The 21,568-nt window shown below is 51.8% G+C and overlaps 1 protein-coding gene across 1 annotated transcript; it reads right to left on the bottom strand.

The window, feature by feature from the left end:
* Positions 1 to 1,226: 1,226 nt before the first annotated feature.
* On the bottom strand, positions 1,227 to 16,153 carry ANHX (anomalous homeobox). The gene is made up of 8 exons (XM_027513536.1): positions 15,905 to 16,153; positions 13,575 to 13,702; positions 10,745 to 10,868; positions 9,775 to 9,997; positions 9,265 to 9,385; positions 4,263 to 4,391; positions 2,041 to 2,125; positions 1,227 to 1,771 (listed from the first exon to the last, which is right to left on the bottom strand). The coding sequence occupies exons 1-8, from the start codon at positions 16,151 to 16,153 to the stop codon at positions 1,685 to 1,687; spliced, it is 1,146 nt and encodes a 381-aa protein (XP_027369337.1). The 3' UTR covers positions 1,227 to 1,684.
* Positions 16,154 to 21,568: the final 5,415 nt, after the last annotated feature.

The following is a 21,568-nucleotide window of genomic DNA, read 5'->3' as shown; positions in this document are numbered from 1 at the left end:
TACATGGTCACTTTGGGGGACATTCTGCACAGAAACTGGTTTGTAATCCCCAAGTCAAGGTCCCGGAAGTCCAGGAGAAACCAGGGACCGTCCCAGGCGGGAGGGCATTGAGAGATTTTCTGAGTAAATGTAGCACATGTTGTGGAGTGGATGTGGATTCTTTCATTCAGGCCAATATTGGGACAACTAACTGGACTTCCTCCAGGTCTAGCAATTAGGACTGACTTCCGGATTTCAATGGAGGAGCTGTGATCATGCAGAATGCCTTATCTGAAGGGAACACACAGAAGCATTAGGGGGATGATGGGCATCTGGTCAGTAACTTATTCTCAAATGGTTCAAAGAAAATAAGATACATCTTCCATTTTCAACATTTTCTTAAGTTTTCGACTGTTCCCAAATAAATGTTTTAAAACTGCAAGGCCCTAGTTTTAGGGACCTAGAAGGTGAGTGGCCATCTGAGCTGCACATCTGTCACTCCTGACACTCAGCCCTGTGGTTCTAGGGATGACAATGGGATGGGATGGGGCTACGGGGGGAGCAGTGAGCGTGGGGGCCCTAGGGCTGTGGGGGCTGAGCACAGGCAGTCTCAGCTGAGACATTCCCTCCAGGGAAGCTCATAGGGTCTCTTTAAGTGTCCTTGGTTCTCAGCTGCTCCCCGCTTCACCCCACCTTCAGCAACTACCTGAAAGTGCCCATTTATTCCTCTGCCTCCCCCACTATCCTGTGAGTCCCAAGGGTACAAACCTGACTCTAATTACCCACTATATTACCTCTGTCAACCAACACGATGGGAAGGCAAGGGTGGGTCAAGGGGCTGCTCCTGGAGGTGACAGTCCTAGTTGTCAAAGTTCCCATTCAAGCGTGTCACGGGAGGACCAGGAGCTGCAACCAGCCTAGCCCTGGGGCCTGTGCTTCCCTGCCCACTGCTTCCATCTCTGGGCCAATTTCTCATTCCCGGGGCATAACACCAGGTGAGAGGCAGAGGGCAGAGATGCCCATGTGACACTGCTAATAAAACAGAGCCATTGGAAAGGATCTGAATGTCCATCACCAGGGTCCTGATGCATGAATTAGTGCCCTCACACTGTGAAATGTGGGCCTGGCCTAAGAGGGGCAGGTGTCCAGGACAGTTAAGTGAATGAAGGACAGGGAGTCAGAACATTAAACTTTTAATTGAACAGAACATTTGCTGGGCAAACACATTGAATCACAACCCTGGGCAAGGCACCCCCCCAGCCTAGCAGGCTCTCCCCCAGTGCACGTGCCTCTGTGCAAACCCCAGACTCAGAAATGCCAGAAGTTGCCTACACTTCACTCACAACATCTACTGGGAGAAGTCTGGCCTTGTCACAGGACAGGTGGGAGGCCCGAAGGGCAACATCCCCTCTCTGAGAAAGGCCTTCACTGCCCAGAACCCACCCTGGAACCTGACTGCAATCTGCTGCTGCCTGCATAGAACAGACCCACCTTTGACTTCTGACTTCAGGAATGTTTCTCAGATGCTTCTTCCAATACAGAAAGTTGACAACCAAACTATTCAAACAGGGCATGGGGGGCTCAGCAGAATCCCCAGGAAACTCTGGGGACCTCCTTCTTCAGAAGGGATAAAGCTCTGTTACTTGAGTTGCTGGATGTCCACAGCTGCTCCCCTGGAGCACTGGCCAGGCTCCCAAGAGGCGGCTCAGCCCAGGCTACCCGCTGAAAGCTCCAGGAGCATCCTGGCTCCCCAGAAGGCGTCGCTGGAGGTCTGCCCGTCAGACCACTGCACCTGGGAAGCCAACGCAAGTGTCACACGCGGAGACGCCCTTTGCCGCTCTGCCCTCCCACTTGGCACTCCCGACCCTGGGACTCACCCTCTGGACTCGGTAGGAAACCCTGCCCCAGAACACTCGCCTCCCAGCTCCCCTTCCATTGAAGTCCAGCCTCCAAACATCCCTGGCTCACGTTCAGCTCTGCCCATTTTAGTCACCCTGAAGACCCAAGCTGGGGAGCCAGGAGTCAGGAAGGAAGCCCACAGTACTTGTAGGAGGGTCTCACCTGGCTGGAGGGAGGGGGCTGGCTCAGCTCCACGGCAGACATGGGGCCAGGGAAGCCTGGTGGGGCCGGAGTCAGGTCTGAGGAGCTGGAAAAGGGACGGTGTCAGGACAGGCCCTCTGCCAGGCCCTGTTTGAGGGTCACACTGTCCCCTGTGAGCCCCATACTCGGAGAGCTTTCTACCTGTCTGAAGCCCTTCCAGGTGACAGGCTCTCTGGGAACAGCCTCCTCCTGCAAGGCGCTCAGGTGTGCAGGATGCTAGAGGGGCCTCAGAACACCTCAAGCAGGTGGCTCAGGTAGTCAGGGAGCAAGCACACCAGGGCAAGCTCACAGAAGAGGGGGTGGTGAGCAGAGACGTAAAGGGAGAGAAGGCCACAAAGGGACAGCCTGAGGCATGAAGAAGCCAGAAGGTGCTTAGAACCAAGTCAAGGAGAGCAGCAGCGGGAGCAGGGCAGGAGATAGATGCAGCCACTCAGGACAACAGTCATGCAGGTCCTTGAAGTCAAACCACATCTACCCTGTAACCTAGTCACCCCACTGCCAGGTGTATACACCCCAGAGACACGAAGGCAAACGTGCAGGCCACCATGTGTGCAGCCAGGCACACACCAAACTCAAACAAGGAGCTCCCAAATGCCTCCAGCACATATGTCAATCCACACCAAGACTAAGACTCAGCAAGAAAGAGGAAGGGGTGCTGATACACACAGGAGAAAGGGGGTTGCTACACACAGGAGGAGGGGTGTTGCTACACACAGGAGGAGGGGTGTTGCTACACACAAGAGGAGAGGTGTTGCTACACACAGGAGGAGAGGTGTTGCTACACATAGGAGAAAGGGTGTTGATACACACAGGAAGAAGGGTGTTGATACACACAAGAGGAAGGGAGCTGATACACACAGGAGGAAGGGTGTTGATACGCACAAGAGGAAGGGTGTTGATACACACAGGAAGAAGGGGTGATGATACACATAGGAGAAAGGGTGTTGATACACACAGGAGGAGGGGTGTTGATACACACAGGAAGAAGGGGTGTTGATACACACAGGAGGAGAGGTGTTGATACACATGGGAGGAGGGGTGTTGGTACACAAAAGGAAGGGGAGCTAATACACACAGGAGAAAGGGTGTTGATACACACAAGAGGTGGGTGTTGATACACACAGCAGTAAGGACAGGTCTCAAGCAGTTAGGCTGAGTGAAGGAAGCCATATAATAAAAAAAGGGCAGATGCTGTATGATTTCACTTATATGAAATTCTTAGAAAATTCAGCTAAAGAAAGCAGATCCTTGGTCCTGGGGAGATGGGAGTGAGGGGTGGAGGCAGATGGAAACAGCTCTGTGGCCCATGACCTAAAGCATAGTTATGGTTTGTGATGAATACATAAGTCACACTCAGAAAACTGTCATTTGTACCATCTAAACCTGTTGGTTTACTTTACACCCAGCGAAGCTGTTTTTAAATAAAGAATCAAGGGTATCAGATCAGAACAAAGATGAGCTGGAGCATCGGAGTCCAAGGGTGAGAAAACCAGTGGAGAGTCCAAGCAGCCCCGAGGGGGCCCTGTGGCTGCTCCTCTCCATAGGGCTTCTGCTCATAAACCCACATCATCTGGCTGTTACCACAAGCAGAGCCTGTTTCCTCAGGAGGCTGCTCCCCTCCTCTCGCATGTCCCCCAGTAATTCTGCCCTCACTGGGCACCTGATCTTCAGCTCCTAGATTTGGGAGACCCCAAACCCTGGGGACCCTGTCCTGTGACCCTCTATCATAGGTTCCCCCTTCACCAGAGGCCCAATACTCTCCTGTGAAATCTGAACCACTGTCACGCCCCCATGCCACAGTCTGCAGCACATCCCCTATTCACAGCCCTCCCAAGCTCCTTTAAAATTATAATTTGGAATATAAAAGCAGGCTCTTGATGCTGTCCAGAAACTGAAAACAATCTTTGGGGAAAAGAAAATGCCTGAAAGAGGCTGCTAGAGCCCAGGGAGACCTCTGGGGAAGCACCATCCACATGCCTGTATCTGCTCCCATGCTTGCAAGTGTTCTTTTGTCTGTGGGAAAAACTATGATCATGTAGGATGGGGGAACTGTTGAGGTTTCCAGAAATCCATAAGGAAAAGACCTCATCTACCCCGTGGCAGATGGTGAGTCTCCCGTCCAGGCATCACCCCATGCGTGGCCCGTAGGAAGTGTCACCTGAGCCCGATGGCTCTGCACCTACCTCTGGTTGAGGATGAAATCGGGAGCCTGTGCCGGGGGCTGGGTTACCCGGAGGTTGCCTGCCTGCTGTTCTGCTTGGCTACCACAGGAACCCGGATCCTCCTCCAGGTATGTGCCCTGGGGTTTGATGCTGGGAGGGTCAGCAAATCCTGCAGGGGAGGAAACCCCACAACCCAGAGCTGGGAGACAGGAGCACAGTCCACGTGCCCAACACAGAGGTCCATGGAGAGGCAGCGTCCAGTCTGCCAGCCCCCGGCCTCAGCTCTGCGTTGAGGAAAGAGAAGCCACTTCTATCCATCTCAGTGGCTTTTTCAGGCTTCCAGAGACCAAAACAATGTCATATTTCACTGGCTTCAAGTTTTTGTCATTCTAGACCTCACACCAGCCCAACAAAGACTCAGTATCCAAATCTGCCCACATTCACCATTGCCGTGTGAGGACAGACTCCTCGGTGCCTCCCTGCTTCACCACAAGCTGAGCCCAGCCACCCGCCACTTCCCTCCCCTTTTTCCTTGGGTTTCACCTTGACTTCATGTCAGTGCAAGGTGTCACTCCCTTGCCCCACCCTTTCTCTTTACTTAAATGTTGTAGAAACTCTCTCAGGGTGCCTTTCACTCTAAAAAGGAAAACCACACGGACTCGATCTGTTCCGGGTTGACATTTAGGAGCAAAGTAAGCTAAGCAAGAAGATTCATTTGTGCCCTAAGTCCATCTGGGCAATAAAACTAGCAAGCGTCCTGATCTCAGACCCCAAACAACGGTCTTCCCTCCTGTCTGCCAGAGCAACCATCTCCTCTCTCAGCTGCTCAGACCTGCCGAACCGTTTGCTGTGTGACTGCCTCCATCTCTGTCGTATCTTCTTCCCACAGAACTTCAAAGATACTCTGAGGTCCATGAAATATGGTTAAGTGCAAATTTGAACAATTCAATTCACACAGAATAGATCAACGGGTTACAGCTTCTTCCTCTAAGAATAAGGAAAATAAAGAGCCCCAAGCCTAGAACAAAGGGAGTGTCCTGGGCAGGGCAATTATCAGGTGGGAGGTGTCCATGTTCGGCAGATGCAGGGCACACGTCCAATGCCAGGGTGGTGGCTGGGGTGTCTGAAGGGAAGCCAGGGTGTAAGCAGGGGTCAAGGACCCTGAGGAGTTTGCAGAGAGGGAAGGAAAATGAGGTGCTCAGGTGGTCAGCAGGGAGCTCACCAATTCCCACAGAACATCACCCCTCACATAATGCTTGACGTGGTGTGAAAACCAGCTTCCCTCTTCCCAGTATGAGGCTGGCCACTGCCTGTCCTGACTCCAGCCTTGTTAGTACACATGGACAGGAAAAGGTCTCAGAAATGAAAGACCAATCTGTTCAGAAGGAAAAACCACCTCAGAGAAATAAGTCTCCAGGCTTTTCCACTTTCAGGCCCCACCTCTTCCTGTTTCCAAGAAAGGACCTGAATCCACGATCCTAACATTTCCTCCTTCAGGCAACAAAGCATATTTACTGAAGCTTGTAAGCAGGATACTCAGAGAAGTATAGATATTGTATCTATAAAAAGTAACACAATCTATGAAGAAAGGAAAAGCAGAATTAAGAAAAGAGAGCTTGGAGTTCTCTTAAAATACGTAACGGTCATAATATCAGAAGATAGGACTTCCCCGGTGATCTGGTGGTTAAGAATCGCCTGCCAGTGCAGGAGATATGGGTTTGATTCCTGGTCCGGGAATTTTCCACATGCCAACTAAACCCATGAGTCACAACTACTGAACCCCACGTGCGCCTATGGCCCGTGCTCTGCAACGAGAGAAGCCACTGCAGTGAGAAGCCTGTGCACTGCCACCAGAGAGTAGCCCCTGCTCACTGCAACCAAGACCCAGTGCAGCAAAAACAAGTAAATAAATGCTTTTTTAATTAGATCAGAAGATAAATTTTAAGACAAAAGCATATACAATAAAAAGCAACTTTTTTAAAGGTAAGCATTTTGGGAGATTGGCCCAGGATTTCCAACATCCAAATAACATTTGTGCTGTAAAGAGAGAACTGGAAGGAGGAAATTATCAGGAAACTATCAAAGAATATTACAGAAAATGCCTGGAGCTTAAAGAAGACCTTGCTCTCTCTCTAAATTGAAAGGCTTAACAACAAAGTGATTTTAAAAGACTCACACCTAGAACCATCCCTGTGAAATTTCAGAACACCAAGACTTAAAAAATAAAAAGCTCCAAGAAAGGAAAAATATGTAAAACATGTAAAGATCAGAATGCATCTGACTTAAAATGACAGCGCTGGATGCTGTACTGATATGTTGCTTTCAAATTTCTAAGGGAAAAAAGTGTTTTGAACTCAGAATTCTGTCCCTGACAAATCATTAATCAAGCATGAGGGAAGATTAAAGACAATTTCAAAAGATGCAAGGAATCAGAAAATTTACCTGTGGTCACCCTTTCTTCTAAAGTTAAAGACATTCTCTAACATAACAAGAGTCAAGAAAGAAAGAACAAGACTTGCAATTAAGGAAACACTGAAGTGGAATTTCCCTGGCGGTCCAATGGTTAAGATTTCACCTTCCAACGCAAGGGAGGAGGGTTTGATCCCTGGTCAGGGAACTGAGATTCAACACTGAAGCAAACCCAGGCGCTCTCAGGATGATGGCTCCATCCCAGGCCTAGGCAGACTGCACTTGGATGGGGACAGGGAGAAGGAGGCTCCCAGCAACAAGTCTTCAGAGGTGATGTTTGAAATATTGGGAGAAGCTAAGGACGTGATAAAAGCAGACAATGTAAGAAAAAAGAAAGGCAACGAGAAATTATAAGACATATATATATATATATATATATAAAACCACAGAGGAGGGCTTCGCAAGTGGCGCTAGTGGTAAAGACTGCCGATGCAGGTAGACACAGAGATGTGTTTGATCCCTGGGTCAAGAAGATCCCCTGGAGGGCACGGCAACCCACTCCAGTACTGCCTGGGAAATTTCAAGGACGGGGGAGCCGGCGGGCTACAGTCCATAGGGTCACAAAGAGTCAGACATGACTGAAGTGACTTAGCATGCATGCATAACCACAGAAGACTAAGAAATTTAGGTGACAGGCTGAATTCAGTGCCAATATCCTCCTTATGGAGGTCACAAGATGCTGTCATGTTTGGTGCACAAGATACATACCTGAATACATTTTCATTAAGGGTATGTATAGCTACAATTACAACTAAGAAAGAAACCAGGACAAGAGGGTAGAAGTCCGAGCAGCTCAGCCCTCCTCTGTGCTAGCAGATGTGGACAAGCTAGTCACGGGGACTGGAGGCAGGGCTGGCAGCCATTCCATTCCATTCCAACTCTTTCCTCACTATCTTATTTTTCAGTCATGTGCACATTTTATTTTGAAAACAAAAATAAATGAAAAAAACATCCAGCTGTTCGTGGGAAGAGACTGTTCCAACTGCACTGGTTTGTGGGTCTAATAAAATACATGGGATTCAGGCAGAAAGTCCTCACCCCTCAAAATCCTGCCCCTTCAAATGAGACACAAGCCATCAAAGCATCTGATGTAGAAACATGTGGTCTGTCTAGAGCGGACCCACCTGTGGGGCTGGGCTCCCTGAGGGCGGTGAAGGACACAGCCAGAGCAGCGTCTGTAGGGCGCATGGTGAGGTCCAGCCCATGACTGTGGATCAGCTGCCCAGTCTGGAAGGAAACTTCCTTGGAGGATGCCAGTGCGAGAGACATCAGCCACGACTCAGGGGCAGCCAGAGAGGGATCCAGCATATCGTTGGCAGCAGCCAGAGGACAGAGACCGGGGCCAGAGCAGACAGGGGGCAGAGTGGCAGGATCATGGTTAGGTCCCTCCTGGTATATCTCACCACCCTGCAGAGACCTGGGGGACACAGGGAACACCACCCCTTGGTGGGCAGAGGCTCCCTCAGACCAGGGAAGGGGGGCCTGGGAGGATATTCCAGCTCAGCCTGGGAATCTGGGCTCAGATGGCTGTGGGGCCCACCACATTCCCAGTCATGCTGCCTTCACCATCCTCCCTGGGGCTGCAAGAGTAAAAAATATTACTGCTAGAAACCTAAGATACATTAGCAGTTTATTTACAAGTGCTTTCAATGAAGCATTGTTCTGCAATAGTGAAAGCTGAAAATGATTAGGAACAGCCTAACAGTTGAGGGACTATATGAAGGTGGATCCTAAAGGACTATCACGCAGAAGTTAATAATTCAAAGAATCAATATTCCACAAACGCTCACTGTATCTCAGATGGCGCTCTTGGGCTTTTGTTAACAACTCCCCACCTCTATAATCTGTGTGATGACCTGCATGGCAGAGCTTATCACTGTCCCCATTTCACAGATGAAAAAAGTGAGACACCAAGAGGTCATGGGAACTTGCCTAAGGCCACATGGCTGGGTAGTGCTGGCCTGAATGTGAGGTGTCAGCTCAGGTAATGTCATGAGAGATGCTAATAACACAAGGGTAACAGGGAAAAGCGGGCACAGCTTGATGGCTTATACAGCACGAACATGACCCCTCGCTCAGACTCAGTCCCCCTGCTGGCCAGCACTCTTCTCACAGCAGTCTGTGCAGCGTCACAGGAGCGGCAAGGTAAGATGAGACACTGGGCTGTGGGAGGGACTTACTAACTTAGTGGTTACTAACTTAGAGATATACCAACCACACCAAATGCTGGAGATAAACAAACCACGAGGAAGGCCATTTGCCTTTAGGAGATAGTTCTGCATGTTCTTCTAAGTCTGTTTCCCCATTCTCCAAAATTTACATGAAGTCAGGCTGTGAGTCAGGCTCCAGGAAGCAAGTGTGCTGTACATGACGTGGGTTCCTTGCCAGTGGCTCCCCCTCCTACCTGGGATCACAGCTATCTCTGCCCTCAGCCATCGCAGACCTGGTCCCAGGGTCTGGCTGGTGTTCCTATGCCCACTCCATTCCTGGTCTCCCACCGAGAGTGGGAAACTGAACAGGGAGACAGTCCTCTGGCCTATGTGCGTGGCAGTACCTGGGAGCCAGTGACTTGGGCATAGTCTCGTCTCCAGAGAAGTCTGGGGTCAGAGCCACCGGCTCCCACGGCCCTTGGGTGGTCTCCAGGGTCTGTAGAGGCCCACTTTTCTCAGGTCCTGCTAAAAGCCGATCAGAGGGGAAGGGAGGCTGGGTGATGCTTGGAGTCCCAGCCTCCTTCCCAGCAGATTGAGAGCAGTCACGCTGGCTGCCTGCTGCTCTTTGTTTGACCCTTGATCTGTCTTTGGTCTGAACTGAAACCCACAATTATGAACCCAGGCCACCCCAATTCTGGTGTTTGGCTCAACTCCCCGACTCCTGGGCCTGACCTCACAGTAATCGCTCAATGCAAAATGCTGCTGCAGCCCACCTGGGCCACCCTGAGCCCAACCTGACCCTTAGCGTCAGTGAGCTCACTTCCCACAGGGTGAGGTGCTGAACGTGCAGACTCGGACTGGAGGAGGAGGCCTGGCTGGTCCTAGATACAGGTTTTGTCAGAGGGGCCACTCACTTGACCACTGAGGCCTGTCCACAAGCCCAGAGCCAAGCTGGGGGTGGTCTGTTGGCTGCGGGGGTAGGTGCCGACTCGCCTCCCCTGACGTGAGGTCTTCTGCTGAGTCTGGGGTTGGCGCCGGCGCTGCACGCTGCATCAGGGCCCTCTGGCGCCGCCGGTAATTGGCAAACCAGTTGTAGACTTGCTCCGTGGTCAGGTGCGTCTCAGAGGCCAGGCCCTCCTGCCCCAAAACAACCCACCACTAGCCCACTCCCAAGCCGAGAGGCCAGAGCACCAAGGGGGCAAGCCACCACCCAGTCACTCACAGCCAGGAGGGCTCCGCGCAGCTGGCAAACCAGATCCTCCCGAGGTGCCACCCAACCACTGACCCTTCACCCTCCCAGGCCAGAGCATACCGGCCATGACCAACCCTGCGACCAGGCACCTCTCATATGTGAACTGGCACCACTGGCCACAGCGCCCTGCTCTGGGGGAGCCCAGCTGACTGGACGTGGGGAGGAGAGAGCAAGCCAGCTTTCTGAGCAGCAGGGTCTGAGGGGGAAGACTATTGCCCCCTCCACCTGCTCCTGGAGGGCACCCCCCTCCACCCCTCCTGCTGGATCCCCGGCCTCAGCGAGTGCTCAGTGTCTCCTGAAGTCACACGGGCTGACAGGGTATTAAGATGCTTGTGATGAAACTCACTCCCCAACCTGTGCAGGGTAGACATGCAAGGGCTGCCAACCAAAGGGCGCCATCCCCAAGGGAGTTCAGGGTGGTCAGAGCCCACCATCGCCCTGGCAGATAGGCCACTAGGGAGGGTGTGGATCTACCCCCTAAGGTGGTGATGTCACCTAAGGGTGGCAAGCCCCCAAGGGCGTTAGTCCCCCACCTAACAGTGGGGGTGAACCGACCAAGGGTGGGCCTCCCCTAAGGACAGGGAGTGTTGGCGAAGGGGAGGGTGCCTGGCCATGCTCATATCTGCTCTTACCCGCTCAGCCTTGCTGGGGTTGGTGCTCACGCCCGAGGCAAAGTCCTCCAGCTTCTGGCGAACTTCTCTGGGGAAGTTCCGGCTCTTGAGGCCATTAGGGCAGAGGGAGGCAGGTGGTGGATTCCTAGAGGAGGACACTGAGGAGGTGGTAACAGACCCCTGCTCCTCTGGATGCACCTGTTGTGCCCCCTGGACTCTTCTCCTTTCAGCGGCCACCCTCCTCCCCACCGTGTGCTGCAGGCCCTGGATCCAAGCCCTGAGCAGGGAGGGGCCTGGTGGTGCCTGGGCCCACACTCCACACTCTCATCAGGGTTCCCAGCACCCCTCACTGACCAGTGGTCCTGACTGCTGAAGCTGGATGATGAAGATATTGAGGTTATGCTATCCGCTTTACTGACTGTATAACGGAATTTTTTGCCACAGAAAAAATGACAAGGGGCTCCCTGGTGGCTCAGTGGTAAAGAATCTACCTGCCAATTCAGGAGACGGATTTGATCCCTGGTCTGGGAAGAACGCACGTGCCACAGAGGAACCTAGCTCATGCACCACAACTACTGAGCCTGTGCTCCAGAGCCTGGGAGCCACAACTACTGAGCCCCAAGCACCCTAAAGCCCATGCTCTGCAACGAGAAGCCACAATGAGAAGCCTGCAGAACACAACCAGAGAGTAGCCCCCACTCACGACAAGGATTCCCTGATGGTTCAGTTGGTAAGGAATCCACCTGCAATGCAGGAGACCCTGGTTCGATTCCTGAGTCAGGAAGTTCCCCAGGAGGAGGGATAGGCTACCCACTCCAGTATTCATAGGCTTCCCTCGTGGCTCAGCTGGTAAAGAATCCGCCTGCAATGCGGGAGGCCTGGGTTAGATCCCTGGGTTGGGAAGATCCCCCAAAGAAGGCAACGGCTACCCACTGCAGTATTCTGGCCTGGAAAACTCCATGGACTGTGTAGCCCATGGGTGTCACAAAGAGTTGGGCATGACTGAGTGACTCACTGCAACTAAAGAAAAGCCGCACAGCAACAAAGACCCAGCAGAGGCAAAAATAAATAGTTTTCTTTAAATGACATATAAATGAACAACACCGGTTTTCTACAAGATTTGATATCCAAATACCTATTAAAAATCCCCATGAATGTCAAGAACACACCCCATACATCCAGTGAAGCTCAGTTTCCCACTTTTCACATCTTCCCCCAGCCTGTCCTGCCCGTTCCAGTGAGGAGAGAACACCACGTCCCGGCCAATCAGGCCAAGAGCCTGGGTTTATTATCTTACCTTCTCCAATACATTCAACCTCTCAGCAAATCCTCCTGAGTCCATCCTGACACAACCCATTCCCCAGCCACGGCCTCTCCCAGAACCTCCAAGCACCTCCTGTCTCTGCTCCTGCACTGACCACCATTTGTAACGTGTATCACCCCTCCTCATGCCCAGAGTGCCGTCCTGTGCTCAGGCCTCATTCAGGTTCTGCGCCCTGTGCTGCAGCCCCCACCGTAACAAAGGGCCACCGAGCCACAGCCCTCTATTGAGCTTGTCCTGTCTGGCATTCCTTGCTCTGAATTAGGGGATCTGCTTTGTTCCCCAGTCTCCAGTCCGTCATCTACATCCAAGTGCAGCTCCAGGAGAGCCCCAGGGGCCTCTTCACAAACAGCAAACCGCTCCCCAAGTCACTTTGCTGAACCACCCTCAGGCAGGCCCTAAAAACCTATAGGGAGGGGACTGACTGCAACCCTTGATAACCTCAAGGCTGATAAACTTCTTGGCTTTGAGGACATATTTGGTGGGCACTCTGAGAAAAATTCTGTTTGACCCAAAAGGAATCCATCCATCTCTTCCTCCATCAACTAGGCCCTTGGCTCAGCAACTCCTGTCACTTGGGCTTTTGGGAGCTCAGAGCGAGACCTGCAGCCCCTTCTGGACGGTGGAGCACACCCAAATAAGGAACAAAGGCTCTGCAACTTCAACGTCTAAGCTGGAATCCTGCCTTTGCGTCTCTCTAGTGTGTAACCAGGCGAGTCACTAATTTGTCTGTGTCTCGGTGTCCTCATGCATGAATGGTGATAATGGTGATGGTTAGAACTGGTAGTCGTAATGTTTACTTAGTGCTGATTATGGTCATAGTGGTGATTGTTAATTAACATCTGTTCAGCAGCTATCATGTGCCAGACTGTCTTCTAACCAGGGGTCCCCCTGTCCGATGATCTGGGATCTAATGTCTGATGATCTGAGGCAAAGCTGATGTAATAATAACAGAAGTAAAGTGCACAATAACTGTAATATACTTGAATCATCCCCCTTGCCCCTGCACACGCACTGGTCCACGGAAAAATTGTCTTCCACAAAACCCGCCGCTGGTGCCAAAGACTGGGACCGCTGTTCTAAGCACTACACACATCCACACGGTGCTTATAGCCCCCTCATCTCTATCTGTCTTTAAAAGGTCCTGCAGCCCTGAGGAGCTGCGCTGAAATCCCAGCCAGGCCACTGGCAGAGCCCAACCATGGGGACTAGCTGACATGAGGGGCATCCCTCCTCCCACAGGAGGAAAGTGAGGTCGGGTGCCCACCTGCTGACTCCCTCCCTGCAAGGTCCTCACTGACAGGCAGCGGTTCCTGGCCTGGGTCTTGGGAATGGCTCTCCGTCCTGTCCCGTGGGCAGAGGTGGGACAGTGTTCCCACAGCCGAGCAGGCGGAGAGGTGGCTCAGTGTTGGGCACTGACATCACTGTTTCATCTCGCCTCCCTCCCTCTACTTCACCTCAGCCCTTCTATAGTTCTGGAAAGCAAATCCCTCATGAGCCCCGGGGTTAAGTGCCAAGACCAGCGCATACCTCTTCCTGCACCGGAACTTCTGCACCGGTGTCAGCGTGGACACGCCAAGCTTCTTCATGGCCAGACGGTAGTGGATGTCATTCCAGAGCTGCACCAGCTTGGGGCTGCCACCTGGCACCTGGCACCCCTGTGGAAAGAGCCTCCTGAGATCCGCACCCTCCCCTGCCCTGGAGCCCTGTTGTCCACTTGCCTGAGCCCTAAGACCAGCCACCCACTGGCTCCCAATGGTGAGGGCATGAGCTCCATGGCTGGGCTCCAGTCCCTACCAGGCTTGCAGGGAGCCCCTGGGGGGCACAGTTCTCCTCTACCCCCTACAGGTGAGGGGCAGGCAAGGGGAAAGCCACATCTGGGCTATGGCCACAGCACACAAGAGGCAGAGCTGCGCCCAGGACCGTATGAAAGATCAGATTTGAGGGGCCTGAGGCGTCACCCCTATCTTGTATGAGAGGCCTTTCCCACCAGCTGGGTGGGTCCCTGGGTCTCAGAGAGCACATTCTGAGCTGAAGGGGATGAAGGGGTCCTGGTCACACCACTGATGGCTCCCAGACCCAGTGGGACGTGGTCATGTGACCAGACTTTTGAGAGGGCCAAGGATGCTGAGGACAGGCCTGGCCTAGACACAGCCCCTGTGCTTGAACCCCAGTGTTCTCAGGACCATTTTGGTGAGGGAGGTGCTGAGAATCATTTAGCTTTCTTTCCACAGCAATAAAAAACCCATTTTGCTGGGTCGAAGCCTGCAGTCTCCTGCCAGGATAAAGCAGTAGACCCAGGGCACAACCTATGGGCAGGGAAACCACCTAAGGCCTCCCCACCTGCATGAGTGGCCCTGGGCAGGAAACGCCCTTTTCTGAGGTGGTGGCCCCATGGCTTCTCTCAGGTCTCAGAACACATTACTTTCTCAGAGGCATTTCTAGACAATCCCGAGTGAGTTACAGTCCCTCTCCTGGGAGTTTTGCATCACATTTCATCCTTGACTGCCTACACAGCAGCTATGACAACTCTGTGTTCATCCATTTCGTCTGACATCGCTGGAAATCTGAGTTCTCTTATGTTTCAGGTGTTGGGGATCCTTTAATGAGCAGAACTGATGCGCCCCCTGCTCCTGGGGCCTGCAGTGCAGGAGGGAAGGCAGACAAACACAGGTTGAAAGATAAACAGATTTCTACTTATGAGCTGAGGAAGGAGCCATAGAGGGGGATGAGGGCTCCTTTATATCCTTGACAATAAAGGAGGCACTAGCTGTACAGGGTGACATTTAAAGCAGAAACCAGACACGTAGGAAAGCTCCAGCCACACAGAATGGGGCTCCAGCCTTGGGCAGAGGAAATGACACCTGCAAAATTCAAAAGAAGAGGATCTCAGGAGCTCCAGAAACAGCAAGAAAGCCAGCATGACAAAGGGGGTCAGGAGGGGTCCAAAGACTGGACAGCAAGCCAGCACTGATGGCAGGCTCTGGGTCCACTGCCTCAGCACACACCACGGTCCCATCTGCAGTTCTAAAACTCCCCCTGGCTGCTAGGTGAGGAACAGATGGAGGGGGCAGGAGAGAACATGGGGGTGCCGGCGGAGAAGGGAGCCAGGTGGATGTCACAGGGCTTGGGGGAGAGGGAGCAGAAATAGAAAGAACTGAAAGAACCGAGTATCTTGAAAGTAAACTCAGCATGACTTATGCACAGATGTACATGCATACATGCATATGGAGTGAAAAAGGAAACACTGGCCCCCAAATCTCTTATTAAAACCTTTCGAGCCACACACAGTTTGGAATTCAGAACTTCACACATTTTAGGAAGTAACACAGGTATACACTACAGAATTTGCACCACTCCGGTATGATCTGGGCAAGCACCGTCGTGGCAACCAAATATACCAATATTTGAGTAGTAAAATGTACCGCAGTAACATAAAGTGGATAAAGACATCACTAGCTTCATGTGGACATAGCTCAGGTTTTCATGCCAAATAACTTGATGTTCAAAGTGCCACCAGAGGACTTACAGACATACTTGTGATTTCAGAGCTCCCGAATGCAGACCCACAGCCAGCAGACTGAGAGACTGGGTCTGTTTGCTTGTCTCACTAACTGGGATGCCAACTTTCCAAGCCAGGACCACAAAGATTCCAAAACTGGACAGTCTCATCTTCAGTTACCAGGCAAGTTAAAACTTAGTAGAGAGAGAGTGGACCATCCCAGCTTGGTTTATGGCACCTCTCCACAAGGTGACAAATGCTGACTCTGGGCATTTGTGTCGTGTTTAGGATGGTGGTGGCCGCTTCCCCTCTCTTCACACCCCCATGCCCCAACCCCCATCTCACAGACCAGCTCTACCTCCAGCAGCCGGCAGGCGGCCTGGTGCTGCTCTCGCTGGGCCAGCACGCTGGCGCACACCAGGGCCACATCCGCATTGTCCAAGAGGTACAGGCGGAACTGGCTGTCCAGCACGGCTGTGACCAAGGACTGCACCTGGGTGGGGTCATCCTGGAGGTCCCGGCACAGCCTGCCTGCGAGGGTCACCAGCTCCGACAAGGGCAGGCTGGGGCCCTCGTTTCCCCTCAGCAGTTGCAGGAAGCTCTGCATTGCCAGGCGGGTTGGGCCTCTCTGCAAACAAGACGACAAGTCAGGACCACGGCCTGCCCATGGCGATCAGCTGACCACACATCTATATTCAGCCAAGTCTGCCAGGCCTCTCCTGCCACAGATACTTGTAATGTGGCAACAGCGAGAGAAGGCAGGTGCATCAGGGACCTGCAGTTTCCCATGAGTCCCCACAACAGTCCAGATCCTGGCTGTGTGTTGTGGCTGCAAGAGTCCTCCTCGCTCCTCACTCCTGGAACCTCTGTTCCCTTTGTGCCCCTTGCCCACATCATCACCTCTCTGTTTCTCACATTTTAAAACTACAATCTGACTGTGTATATATACACCAAACGGAGAGAGCTTCCTTATGGCAATATTTAGTCTGGCAGCGCTGCAGGAAGGACCCCTAGTCTCCACTGGTTTCTGAAAAGGACCCAGTGGAAGGAGGAACTGTAACCACCTCCTCAGCCCCACACTAGTGAGCACTTTCTCAAACATAAGGTCCAGACCTGTGTTCCAACTACCTGAGGGCTATGGAACAGGCTGCTGGCAGCCAAATTAAAGGATGTGTACTTAGCAGATGCTACCAAACCATTTTCCACACATGTAAGAATCTGAACAGACTTGCCACGCTCCCTGGCAAAGGGTCTGGCCTGTTTCCAGCTCTCTCCGCCCTGTACCACCTATAGATACGCGCGCGCTAAAGGGAAGCAAGATGCGCCCTCGTCGCTGTTCCCAGACCTCAGCGCCTTGTCACCGGCTCCTGTCTCAGGGCCCTACCTTTCTTCCCAGCACGACGGGCAGGAGATCGGAGACCTCGCATCCTTCGAGGGACCCAGGTTTCCTCTGGGGCCCACTGCCCATCCCACCCCCCCACCAGGCTCCAGGAAGGGCAGGGAGGAGGCTAAGGGCCAAACTCACACGAAGAGGATCCTGGAGTTGGGGAAAGAAATGGGTTGGGGAGGGGTACCCGGAACACTGAGGGGACCCGGTTCCGCGGGGATAGACAGCTCTACTGCACCATCCTGCCTGGACACCCTCTGCCTGGCTGTGGCCCTGAGCCGCCCCACCTCTCCAGGTGCCCTGCTCCCCGTGGGGACCAAGAGGCCTCCCCAGGCCCCCACCCAGGACCACGAACTCAGTCACCGTACCCCATAAACTCCCTCCTGAACGCCCCCTTCACCCACCTTCATCCAGACGCCCCCAACTCACCCCCTAGCCAGGCCCCGGTTCCCAGCTTCCACGCTCAGCACGCAAATACCCGGAGGCGGTTCCGAGGTGCAGTGGCTACAAAGTATCGAGGCCTTGGCCAATCACTGAGTACCTGGCCCGACGACCCTGGCCTCACCCTCTCTTCCTAAATCCGGGGGGCCTGGGGATCAGCCTGGGTGCCGGGGGGCGGGGGTGGGGGGTTCTAGTGGTTCTGGCAGTTCTTAGTAAGCCGAGAGGTTCTCGAGGGTCCATGGGATTGGGGGGCGGGGAGCTGCACGGAAGCCAAGATCTTGGGGGGCTGGCATTAAAGGCCCCAGAGCAGCAGGGCTGGGTTGGAGGAGAGGGTGTCATGACCCCCAAACCCCTGCAGCAGGAGGAAGCTGTGACCCTGGGCTGACCCCAAGCAACCCCTGAAGCTCTACGGAGCCAAAGCCCTAATGAGGTTGCAGCCCATGGGGCAGACACTCCCCGCCTCCCCTTCGTGCCCGGAGGGATCCGCACCCCAGCCTGGGTCGCGCGGGAGGGGGATCAAGGAGCCGGGATCGTAGGGGAGGCCCCTGTAGATCCCACCTCCTGTGATCCTAGGGGTGCACCTCTGCCTTCACACGGTGGGGGTCTCAGACCCCGAGTTCTCCACGTCCCTGGTCCACACACAGGGGAAATCACTGAACTGCCGCCGTCCCTGCCCTGGCGTCTGCCCGGTACAGGTTACAGTCTTGTGAATTTTGCACAGCAAGCTGGAAGGCGCCCTAGAGATGAGACCAGGAAGACTTCAAGTAGAATTTTCTTTGTTTTTCCAGTTTTAAAGTCTTTAGTGCATTTGTTATAATATTGCTTCTGTTTTAAGTTTTGGGGCTTTGGCCTCCCAAGGCAGGTGAGATTTTAGCTCCCCACCAGGGATTGGACTGCACCCCCTGCATTAGAAGGCAAGGTCTTAACCACTGGACTGACTGACAGGGACGTCCTGCGTTTGTGTGTGTGTGTTTTATATTTTTATTTATTGGCGCAACAATTTTCTCATTGTGACGCCAGGGTTTCAGAGTGTGCTGCACGTTCTAGAGCAGGTGGGCTGAGTAGTTGCTAAGGGCAGGCTTAGTTGCTTTGTGTCCTGTGGGATCTAAGTTCTCCAACCAGGAATAGAACCCGTGTCCCCTGCATTGCAAACCGGATTCTTAACCACTGGACCAATAGAGAAGTCCTGTAAGTTGGTTTTTAAATGGTGGTGGAGGCAAAAATTCTTTGATGCCAGAGCTTCTGCCTAAGCTTATGGGCAAGAAGACTTTGGCAGAAAGAGAAACATTTCAGTGTTTGTTCACAATCTGGAAACAATCCAAGATCTGGTGGACGTTTTTGGTAAATACATCAAACTTCAGAAAGAAGGTGGGCTCAGTAAGGTTAATTAGTAGTTGTGCAGAGAAAGAGTGCCTCCTGACCCTTATTAGTGATACATTGTTTCTTGAAAACTGCCTGTTACAAAACAAGGTGAGTGCTATGAACCCATCTGAAAAGTACAGACACGAAATGATACATGCCATTTTGTTAAACACTGATTGCCACCTGGTGACAAATTATTTATCATTTTTATTTAACTTTTAAATTTTCTTCTTTTTGCTTATTCATGTTTTCTACTTTTTATAAAAAGATAATTGGTTTTTCTCCTTTTAAGGTTCTTTTCAAGAAGTGAAAGAAAAAACACAGATGAGGAAGCTTCCTTGGAGGAAGCAACCCCCACCCACGCAATATTCTAGAGCAGATACTGGTGAACAGAGGCAATGAGAGGCTTGCTACAGGAAACCCTGCCACTGTGGGAATGCGTTCCCAGGTCCTTTCTCCAGGGCCAGCTGGGAGTTCAGTGACCACATTCCACCCATTAAGCTGGTTGCTGTCCACCCATTAAGCACCAGTGAAGTTAAAATGTCAGTGGAACCCAAAATGTCCACCTACCTACATTATAAAATTAAATTTAAATGCAATTCAACAAATGTTATGATTCTAATTCGTATCTATAAAGTCAGTTGTTGTTGTTGGCTGCCAGATAAGAAGTTACTATTTATAAACATTGTCTTGTTTGAGCCTCCCAGTCCCCCTCTGAGTGAATTATATTCTCTTCTTATGTTCTCTCAGTATGGGTCCAGTGAATTTTAAAATGGTTTCCACCTATAAGTGACTTCCTTTAAATGTAAGACTCAAAAGTTTACATTCTTAACTTAAGCACATAATTTTAAGTATTCTAAATCAGGGCCAACTCTTCACAAGCTTCATTTTTAATAGAGGTCTGACCTTCCAACAAAAGGTAGGCCAAGATGTGTTAAGTATTAAATAGATGCTGCCTCCCTTCTTCCATGCTCTCTAGTATGAAATGCAATCATTACCACATAATGCATTCTAGAGCATAAAGATCAGCTGTTTCCAGTTTTTCTGTTCTCTTCTGAACCCAGGCTACCTGGGTTGGACTGCCAGTTCAGTAGCTTAAAGCTATGTGACTTTAACCCTATCTATATCTTCTCTTCTCTTTGGTGAAGAGATAATAACAGGCCTTCTTTGCTCTGGATTGAGAAACTTAAATGAGCCAATACTCTCACGTGCCATTTTCTTCATCATTTTGTTTCTTTCCTACACTGTTGATTTTTAACACCTTGAAAATCTGGTTAGGTAACCTCCCTCTTATGACTTCTGTTCAGAAATTTTGTGGTCATCCATGTACTTTCCCCATAATGATTAGCTGAGTAATTTTTAAAAATTCCTGATCCAGGGACTCCCCTGGTGGTCTACGGGTAAAGAATCCACCTGCCAATACAGGGGACATGGGTTCAGACCCTAGTCTGGGAAGATCCCACAGGCCGTGGAGTAACTAAGCCCGCAAGCCACAACTCCTGAACCCATACACCTCGAGCCCATGCTCTGCAATAAGAGAAGCCACTGCAATGAGAAGACCTTGCACACAGCTAGAGAGTAGCCCCCACTCACCACAACTAGAGAAAGTCTGCATGTACCAGCAAAGACCCAGTGCAGCCAAAAAATACAAGCAACAAATAAAATCCCTGATTCACAGAAGGCTGGAAGCCCACCTAGATACAGCCTCCTGAACCCCTCTCTTCCAGCCAGGGAATTACCTTCATCCCCAGGGTCCCCCTGATGGAGTTCCTTCCCACCCTCACTGCCCTGGGATGCCTTCTAGAAGGCCCCAGAGTAACTACCTCCAGTGGGTAGGCTGGAGGTATCAGATTTGTTAAATGTCTGTCTGCATATTGAGTGCTTGCAGCTGCTGGAGACCAGTTATTTGGCCCTGCCTTGGTTCACAGAATTCCAGGGAGCAGGCCGTCTGGGGAACACCCTGGGAAAGCAATGCTGGACAGAGAGAGGTTACTTGACATCCTTGGTAAAATGCTGTGAAGGACACAGAGTGTAAACAGGAGCTTCCAAGAGTGACTCAGCTGTCCTTCCTTTCTTGGAAGAAGGCAGGTGCAGGTCGGGGGCAGGGAACAGGAAGACCCTCCCCACACACTGACCCAAAGGCAGTTGAGGCTGCCAACTCTGCTAGAGGATTAGACCCTGTTCTCCTTCAAGCTCAGATAAGTTTCAGTCCTGCCACAGGTCTTTCAGGGGGTCAAAGCCATACATCCCCCTCCTCTGGGTCCTGTGCAGGGCCCCCGCAGTGCACCTTCATCACCCTGGGTGCCAGTATCACCACTCAGGGCCATGACCAGCATGTGGGTGCCTGATACTCCCTGGAGTCTGGATCTGTAAGGCTCAGGCTGGAGAACTTTACTGTCCAAATAAGGCCTGCACCAGGGGGAGGCAAGTGAGGAACCAAACAACTCAGTCATCAAGATAAATAGTATTTTAACACAGTATTTTTAAAAACCACAACTTTCGCCAGAGAATCCATGATGAGCAAGATATTTTTTTAAAAAATTCTAAAGATGAGATGAATAGAACTGATTTTTGCTTTTGCTTCAGGCTCGGAGGTGGCTGGGCAGTGGTGCTGTCTCCAAACAAGACCCACTTCACGTGCTGCAACCCTTCTCTCCCGCTGGTAGTCAGTCAGGTGCTGGTTGGGGACAGGGACTTGGAGTCCAGGGACTGTTTACTGAGCATACGTGACTCTGTGAGGTGTCCTTATTTCCAAATGACAAGATACCCATCAGAAGGTTAAGTCACTGGTCTACAGTCACAGAACTGGCAGAGGGTGGGTTTGAGGTGTGT

This window comes from Bos indicus x Bos taurus, chromosome 17, assembly GCF_003369695.1.
Source record: "Bos indicus x Bos taurus breed Angus x Brahman F1 hybrid chromosome 17, Bos_hybrid_MaternalHap_v2.0, whole genome shotgun sequence".
In the NCBI taxonomy this organism is placed as follows: domain Eukaryota; kingdom Metazoa; phylum Chordata; class Mammalia; order Artiodactyla; family Bovidae; genus Bos; species Bos indicus x Bos taurus.
This window is presented reverse-complemented; position numbering and strand designations above follow the sequence as displayed.